At 45.5% G+C, this 9173-nt stretch overlaps 1 protein-coding gene across 8 annotated transcripts in view; it reads left to right on the plus strand.

Annotated features, from left to right (window-relative positions):
* The first annotated feature begins 12 nt into the window (after nt 1-12).
* Nucleotides 13-9173, plus strand: part of RECQL5 (RecQ like helicase 5) — a 39350-nt gene continuing 30189 nt past the window's right edge. For 3 of the 8 annotated variants that reach the window (XR_008579723.1, XM_054846303.1, XM_054846309.1), the window contains exons 1-8: nt 103-227; nt 683-813; nt 2095-2216; nt 4039-4557; nt 5246-5351; nt 5843-5954; nt 8082-8244; nt 8589-8671. Coding sequence is in view for 7 of the 8 variants with exons in the window: in XM_054846303.1 (XP_054702278.1) it covers nt 693-813; nt 2095-2216; nt 4039-4557; nt 5246-5351; nt 5843-5954; nt 8082-8244; nt 8589-8671 (1226 nt within the window). In the remaining variant the exon portion in view is untranslated. Of the gene's footprint in view, nt 238-679; nt 814-2094; nt 2217-4038; nt 4558-5245; nt 5352-5842; nt 5955-8081; nt 8245-8588; nt 8672-9173 lie in introns of those variants that run through there. The other 5 variants (XM_054846305.1, XM_054846308.1, XM_054846302.1 and 2 more) reach the window with 4 other exon arrangements.

Here is a 9173-nt window from a genome sequence, read left to right on the forward strand (position 1 = left end):
CGGTGCCCTTCTTCCGCCTTAAGTGGGCTCTCGTTAAACGGGGAGAGCTCCAGCACCCGCGCACGGCGAGAGGAGAAAACCCCTCAGCGAGGCGGAGCAGGGTTTCTACGGGGGAGAGAGAGGAGGGATAAAACGTGCGCGGCCTGTTTATTTAAGGATGGCCCTTTAAGCGCTGCTTCTGACGTCATCGCGCCGCGCCGTAACAGCACCTGCCGGACCCTGACCAAGTGCGAGAGGGTGGGGGTCGGGGTGAGGGGGGTATGGTCGTGGTCGGCGGCGGGGTGTGGGTGGAGAGACATGAGGGGGCGGAAGGAGAGAGGGGGCTCGTCTGGAGAGGGGGGTGTGAGGGGGAGGGATCCCGCCTCTTCCCCACCCCCCATGTCGGGGTGCGAGCAGATTTGGGGGGCAGCGGGGTTCCCCCCGCTATGGCCCCCTCAGCCCCCAGCTGTGCCCGGCCCCGCCCCACGGGGAGGCCTCAGCGGGGGCCTGTCCCAGAATAAACGATATTGGGGTTCCCTCCAGTGAGAGAGCCTGGGTAGCATCCTTGGGGGGGTAAAAAAAGGGGGGAGTCTGGCAGGGAACCCCAGGGGAGGTCACGCAGGTGGCAAGGAGACGGGACAGGCCTTGGCCAGACAAGGGTGCAGCGTTCAGGTTGAGCATCGGTTCCTGTCGCTGTTCACAGCTTCTCTAAGATGAGTGGCGAGGCTCCCCTGGGCCTGGAGGGCAGGGTCCGGAAAACACTGCGAAAGGTCTTCGGGTTTGAGTCCTTCAAGACTTCCCTGCAGGAAAGCGCGACCATGAGTGTGGCAAGAGGTGAGGCTCAATGTCGGAAAGATGTGAAACACGCCTGGTTTTCCATCTTCCTGTGAGGGTGGTGCTGCAGAAGTTGGTATCGCACCTGTTTTGAGGATGCGCATCACCTGGACTAGGCAGGACAACCTGGCCCACCGAGCCCTCCTGGGCCTCCTCTGCTCTGAGATCATTTCATGGTGTAGGAGCAGGAGTATGCGCTGCACGCAAGCTCTCTGAGCATGGCTTTGTCCTGCTGGTTCTCCTTCCCGTTTGTTTTGTAACCCCACTGTTGCATCAACCAGAAAATAGGAAACCTTAAAGTACAGTCTCACTGGTATCTCCACTGGAGGCATCTGCCAGCATGTTTATGGTCAGATGAGATCAAAACTGCTTACATTTATACATTTTCAGAGTAAACCTGTCCTTGCTGTTGACGATGTTAGACAGAGACGATACCAGTAGAAGACTTGATTTCCTGGCGTAGTTTGTATCTGTTCTCTGAATCATGTGGCCATTATCAGAAACAAGATTTTGCTGGTGTTAATGTATCCACCAACACACCGCTGCTGGTTGGACAGGCAGCTCACACACACAAGCTGCCAACCGTCGGCTTCCCCAGCAGGTCTCACAATGCGAATCGGAACAGTGTCAAACTCAGAACTTGGGGTATAGTTACAACTTTCCTCTGTCACCAGGAGCTGTGCAGACATGCTGTTGACAACAAACTGGCCAAAAGCGATGTTCTGTCAGCAGAGCACATTACATTAACAAATTAACATTGCATGTACTGGCATCTCCCTGACTTGCTTAGCGCAGTGAGAGTTACTAACTGCATGATATTATCTACGTGGTTGAGGTTTCCAACCCTTATTTCTTATGAGGTACCTTTCTGGGATGAGCTTTAAGAGGATGTGGTAAAGATTTCTCATGGGGCTGGTAATTTGGTAACTGGAGGTCTGCAAAATGAGTGAAAGCAGCTTGTCTGGAAGAGAATGAGCATGAATAACTTGTTTAACTTCTCTTTATCTTGGTTTCTGTGTATCTTCTGGTACTTTTGTAAGTTGTTTCTAAGTGTTTACAAAGCAATCTGAGATTCTTTGAAGGAAACCATTGCAGGCACGCAAAGTATTGCTATGCTCTTAGAACCTAAAATGAAGTGTCTTTTGTTGTTATGCTGCACAGTATGGGCACACGGATGCTGTTTCTCACAGATTACAAGCCGTTGTGCCCACCCCTCCGGACAGAGCCCTGGGAACTCGCCACCACTCAGTAGCCTTGAGCTTTCTTCTGTTGTCTTTGCAGGCGAGAAGGATGTCTTTGTATGCATGCCCACAGGGGCAGGGAAATCCTTGTGCTACCAGCTTCCTGCAGTTCTGGCAGTGGGCATCACCATTGTCATTTCACCTCTGATTGCACTGATTCAGGTAACTGTCTCCTGTTAGCTGTGGAAAAGCAGGCAGTGAAGGGGGTCGGGAGACGCTGGAGGCACAGCTGCCTCTTGTCTTTCTGTCCACGAGTCTCTGCTGTTGGCCTGTCTCTGGATTCTCATCTTGATGTCTTGGTGTGTTTTCCATACCCTGGTGATGGGTGAAGAGACTGCAGCTTAGCTGCAGAGCAGAGTAACTCTGGTATGATACTATGCAGTTCTCTAAAAGGAGGTTTTTCTTCTTTAATAATAACCTGGTGATTTTTATAGCTGAACCTTTCTCCATTTTCTCCAGTTGTCTTTTACCTCCAGCGTGCTATATGGAAGCATCAGAGTACCTCAAATGTACCAAACTGGATCTTTCCCCAGAAGAAAACTGCCATTTTACCTATAAAGTAATAACTCGAGGAATTATGAAGTTGCCTTTGAAGGCATAATTTGTTCTGCATCAAAATGTCTTTTTGTTGCAGTCAGTCTTTCTGTCATGGGAGGAAGCTGGTTTAGCGGAGCTGCTCCTTGAGCACTTTCATCTGTGAGACTTTTTTTTTTTTTCTATTTTGCCTTTTCTAATGTTTCATCACCTGTTGGGAGAAACACCTCCCTGTAAGAGCAGCTGTAGCATTGCTTAGGCTTCTGTAAAGCATCTGATTAACGTTGCATGATATGTGGTGTTGTAGGCTGCTGTTTTGGTTTCTGTGGTATTTTTTTTAACAGTCTTAATGTAAAACATTTTAAGCATTAAGAGCAGGCTTGGTGATACATCTCAGAAAGGTGTTATAAATAGTGAATTTGTTCCAAGTGAGAGGATTTGTAATTAAGCTCCAGCACAGGCAATATTTTGTCAGTGAAATGGAGGTTAAAAAAGTTACTTTTAAGATTTGCAGGTGAAGCAGAGTGTGTCAGAGTGACAAATAGATTGAGATGGGCTCAGTGAGTCTTACGGAACAGAGCTGGAGTGAACCTTCTGAGCTTTTCTCACCAAGCCCTGAGGTGAGGTGGCTCTGCCTGAAACGATCATGATGTCTTTCAGTGTAGCCAAACTTCAAGAGATTAGTCTGTGTAGTTTATTATAGGGAAGGCTGAGAGCTGACTTTGTGAACAGAAAACAGTGGATATTAAATCAATCACTGAAACCAGTTATTGAGTGAAATAATGAGATAATCCATTGTTCAGGACTAGTCATATCTTCTGAAATGTTGTGTGCTAGTCAGGTGCAAACGAACAGGTCAGTGTAAGGACAGGGAGTTGAATTTGTATGTCCAGTGTTCATGTGGGTGTATCTGGATGCGATGGCATGTTTTCTTGTTTTTCATGGCATGATGCTCATCCAGACTGTTTTGTTGCACTGATGATTCACATGATCCATGTATTTCATCCCTTCTCAGCTGTGTTTATAACATCCTTTAGCTATTCTGTTATTGTAGGGTGGTAGTATTCATTTTCCATCTGTGACAACTTGATAGTGTAAATCCTGAGACGCGTTGGTGGCTTGTTTCAGCTCACTGTGGCTATGATGAGTTATTCTGCACAGATCCCTGCTGGTGTTCCCTAGCAGCAAAAAAACTGTCTTAAAGTGAATGAGTGCACAAAAACGCAGTTGGATGTTAGAGCTGGACAGATATGCTCACAGTTGAAGATAAAGGCATCTGGAGTTGAAGTTCTAAATACCCTGACTGTAGGTGTATGTTGTCCTGAGACTCAGTCCTGGAGGTGGAAGTTGGGGCCTCACCTGGATCCTCCCTAGCAGTCTTTTCTAGTGATGTTGACTTTCTTTAATTCCATTTGCTTTTCATTTAATTTTAATTTTGTATTTACTCTAGGATCAAGTGGATCACTTGCTGGCTCTGAAGATCAAAGCCTGCTCTCTGAACTCCAAGCTGTCTGCCCAGGAAAAGAAGACCATCCTGGCTGACTTAGCAAGTGAGAAGCCCCAAGTAAAGCTCCTGTACATCACCCCAGAGATGGCAGCCGCCTCTTCCTTCCAACCTACGCTGAACTCTCTGGTGTCCCGAAACCTCTTGTCCTACCTGATAATCGATGAAGCGCACTGTGTTTCCCAGTGGGGACATGATTTCCGACCTGACTACCTACGGCTGGGCACCTTGCGCACTCGCATACCCAATACGCCGTGTGTTGCCTTGACGGCCACTGCCACCAAGCAGGTCCAGGAGGATATCGTGGCAGCGCTTAAGCTAAAGCAGCCACTTTCCACATTTAAGACTCCTTGCTTCAGATCTAACTTGTTCTATGACGTGCAGTTCAAAGACCTCTTGACTGATCCATACACCAATTTGAAGGATTTCTGTCTGAAGGCGCTTGAAGTGAAGAACACCACTGGGGTAGGTTTTACATTTGGGGAAGAAGGCTAAACTGAACAAAATCTACCTTAATGGGCACTGACCAGTGGTTGGTATGGCCCAGACAGGTCTGTGGCAGGGAAAGAGGAGGTCCCTGGAAGGAAGGTGCTCATGTACGTTTTTCAGTTCCTCTAAAAGAGATAGAATATGAAGGCTGCATTCCTTTCAGAGATGTCACCAGAAAGGGGTTGGTCTAAAAGAAAATGGGTTAGGAATATGCGACTAGCATTTCTGTCTTGGTTTGTCATGTCCCAGGCGATCATCGTATGTTCAATGGTGTTCTGCTTTTCTAGTCTGGCAAAGTGTTTGAAGTGTTGTATTGAATTTCCTGCTGTAACACTAATTCCTGAAATAATTCTCAGCAACTCAGTTACAGCCTCTGCACCTGAGTTTATCTGCAAGGTGGAGGGAGACTGCTTCTTGCCTTGTGTCTACTGGGAGAGAGTTGGGGGACCATGTTTGGTCAATTTTAGACCTTTTAGGACTTGTAAGGAAACTCTCTTTATATTTGATTTACTTTTGTGCTGCAACAGTATCTTTCAGCTGCTGGGGAATCAGCTTGTAGAAGAGATGAGCTTTAGGCCTCCCTCCTGTCTCCTCCGTACTGATGACTGCAGCTTTGTTGATTGGCTTCAGACAGTGTCATGGCCTTTCTCTCCTGTCTGCCCAGGTGTACTCCGGTTGTGGCATTGTGTACTGCAGGATGAGGGATGTGTGTGACCAGCTGGCTATTGAATTGAGCTACCGAGGAGTGAAAGCCAAGGCCTATCATGCAGGTACTGGAAGCTGCATCTCTCGGTAGCTGGTAGAACTGAACTGTACCACCTTTAAGACCTGGGTTGGGGCTACCTAGAAAACAGCTGTCTAGGCATGGTCTGCAATGTGTCTGATACTCACATGTCAGTTCTGTGAGGTAAGTGTGGGGCCTACAACAGAACGGCATTCCCTTCACTGCAGAAGCGTTGGGTTTGTTGGATCTTGCATGGCCTAAATATAACAACTGCTTTTATCCCAGGAGGGATCTGAATTTTTCTCTTTGGAATAGAAACAGCTGCTGCTCACTTCCTCTTGATCACAGGGCAGTTTAAATGTGGGCAGAGAGGAGTGTGTACATCAGTCAGTTTTAGTGAGGGGGGTGGCTCACAGTGCGGAAATGGAGCAGGAAGAAAATCCTTGTTTCTTTCTTTTTTTTTTCTTTTTTTTTTCTTTTTTCTTTTTTTTTTTTACTTTTTGTTGTTGTTTCCTTCCCTGTTTTTCCCTTCCCCAGGACTCAAGGCAGCTGAAAGGACTTCAGTCCAGAACGAATGGATGGAGGAGAAGATCCCTGTTATTGTTGCAACCATCAGTTTTGGAATGGGAGTAGACAAAGCAAATGTCAGGTGTGTGAGGCTGTGTTGTGCGCCACCAGAGACTGAAACCTGAGCAGTGGGAAGGGAAAGCCTCAGTCTCTCTGTTACATGGTACATCTGACTCAAATGCCTGATAAACACTTACTAAAACCCACAAAAACAGAGCCGGAAGTTTTTTTATTGTAGAAGCAACAAAAACAAACCTGGAAGGGGTTTGTAAAGAAATTAAAAACAAGGCACCAGAGCTCCTCTTTGCCAGTCATCTTCAAAACGAAGGAAACTGGAGGAATGTTTGCTTTTGCCACACCCTCCAGGGTGTCAAAAAGAGCCATCTCAATGCAATCGCAGCTGTCCCTTTCACTTCTCTTAGTGCAATAGTTGCTGTTAAAAAGCAGTGGGGAAAAAAATCTGCACCTAAAATAATTCATACACCCTCTATTAAAATAGTCCGAGCCAGCTTTTTTTAGAGATCTCCTTTTGCAATGCAATGGGGAAAAAAATAGCAGTTCACAAATAGCGATAACCATATAGAAAATGCAGCCCTAGTCCAAGGATAGAAACTTTGCACAAGTTTTCAGTTGCTGTTCCTCTGGGACTTCTAACTGTCACCATAATTGCTCTGTGTTGTTAGAACTCCTGCACCACAATATAGCTGTGCTGAGTGAGTATTGTGAGCTATGATCACTTAGTAGAGGGATAACTCTGGTGCAGCTCACACCACACTCCAAACAGACCTGATTCTTCTTTCAGTGTCACTGTGCTGACAGATAACAGGATCCCGTAGCAATGACAGATTATTTTACTGCTTGATGCAAGTTACCCAACAGAGAAATGAGAAGTCTTCTAGGATAGCAGCGTGAATTAATGACTTGCTGAAACCTCTCTGCCCTGTTCAGGAGAGTGGTCATTAAAAAGGGCAAAGAGTAGCTGAAATGCATAGGGCTGAATGAGTGAAATGTAGTTGAAACGTGCTTGTAATCTGGTTAGTTTCCAAGGAATGGAGTTAAAATGACTCTTTACTGGATGTTTTTTAATAGTTTAAAGGACATTATACTCAAGCTCAGGCAACAAGGCACTGCTGCTTAGCCTTCGCTCTATGTTGGCGGAGTTCTAAGTATTCATGCATACGTTATCAAGTAGATCAGGTCCGACGAGTTTTGGAGGTGACTGTTCTGGACAAAAGGGAAAACAGAGGTGGTGTCTCTTCTTCCAATGAAATCTATTCCTCTCTTCACTGCTAATTCAGTTTTGCTTGAGATTATTTACCAGTTTCTTCAGTAAGCTTCCTGATGGGCAATAAATGTGTCGGGCTCTGATGCTTCCTGCCTGGCCAGTTCCTGGAGTGTTTGTGTTTGAAGAAATATGTTTGCTTGCTTTTGTCATTTAATCTTTTGCCACACCCATATGCATCATACCTCTGGGACGTGCTGGTTTTGAGGCAGACTGGTATTTAAAACGTTGGCAGTGTTAGAGTACTGTAAAATCTTCTCAACACAGGTATAAGCTGAATTGCTGAATATTCAGGTACAATCAGGTTTAAAGCAGTCTTGCAGTGGTGTATTGAAAACCTTCCTTCAGCGATTACATACAGTTTAGTCATGATTCCTAGTCATATTTGCTGGCTGAGAAGGGTGCCCTAATCTACAAGTGAACTTGATGAGAGAGAATTCCCCATGCAGACTTTGTTGGAAAAGGAGTGTCTCTCTTAAATTGAGTATTTCAAATCGTGTTCTGTAATGGTCAAATTGTGTTCCACAAAATAAATAGGACTTTTTTATTAATGCTGTGTTTTATGGCAAAATCTCCCAAACTCCTTAAATCAATGTCCTTGTTCTCACTCTTCATAGCTGTGCAGTTGTATACACGTTTGGGATATTCATGTGCTCATTCTTTTCCATCCATTTGGAGTGACATCCTGCTCATATGTAGTTCAGGTGCATTTGTTTTCTTATAGCTCTGCTGCTTTCCTTGTGTCTCCTGTGTTAAGAGGACTTAAATTTCTGCATGCAAAATACCTTGCTCTGCTAAATCCTCTGTCTTTTATGCTTTTGCTGCCCTATTTTTTACTGTTGTTGATGTCCACAAACACCACAATCATGTATGCAGTGATCTGAGAAACCTGCAGCCTTGTGTTTCCTCTTGTCTTATCGCATGCAGATTTGTTGCCCATTGGAATATTGCTAAGTCAATGGCTGGATATTACCAAGAATCTGGCAGAGCTGGGAGAGATGGGAAGCCATCCTGCTGCCGCCTTTATTACTCGAGGAATGACCGGGATCAAGTCAGCTTCCTGATTAAGAAGGAGCTCTCTAACATCCAAGTAAGATCTGCAGAATAGTATCCACCTGCCTAGATAGGCTGCTTTTGCTCTGATCTGATTTGCCTCTCGCCTGCAGTGACCTCTGAATATGCAAAGATGAAATGAGTTTTTCTGGGTCCAGAGCTGTCTGTCACCCTGTTTCAAGGGATAGCAGAAGGGAAATGACTGCCAGACCAAACTCTGGCTCTATTAGAGAGACATGGGTGAAGTGTGGAGCAGACAGCGTGGTGTCTGTACCTGTTTGCCGTATTGATCAGAAGGGTTGGATTTGGTCATCAGTAGAGTTACTTTATCTGATTATATTTAAATTGAAGACTATAGTTATTGTCTCCATCTACTTTCAGGAAAAAAAAGGCACCTTAAAAGAATCTGACAAAGCTGTGATGACAGCTTTTGATGCCATTGTGAACTTCTGTGAGGAGCTGGGGTGAGTACACTGTTTAATGTTGGGGAAACCGTGCCCTATCCCTCCTGAGGCAGTGTTATGGCTGAGATCTTGCATGTCCAGGAAAAAGAAAATCCTGAATGAATCATCTGATATTTTGCTGTCTGGACTGAGGAAGGTGTCCCTGAGACATCTCTCTCTAACTCCCACCTCTGAGTTAACAGAGATGTTGGTCTTGGAGCCTGACCAAGTGACATAGTGATGTTACACTGTAAGTCCTCTGGCTATGTTCTATCTTTGATGGGTTGACTTAGTTATATTTGCCTTTGTTTTGACTCTTTCCTCCTTTCTACATCGTCTCGCTTCTAAGGAGGCAGACAGACAGCCTAATCAGCATGAGATAGAAGCATTTAGATTTAATGTCTCTCTAAATCTCAGGGGCTCCACTCTGCAAAGTCTGAGGTATCCATGATTCTCATTGACCTTAGGAGCTGATGGTGCTTAGAATGTTTCAGAAATGGGCCTGAATTATGGACATGCCCAA

Source organism: Grus americana, chromosome 18, assembly GCF_028858705.1.
Source record: "Grus americana isolate bGruAme1 chromosome 18, bGruAme1.mat, whole genome shotgun sequence".
Lineage (NCBI taxonomy): Eukaryota > Metazoa > Chordata > Aves > Gruiformes > Gruidae > Grus > Grus americana.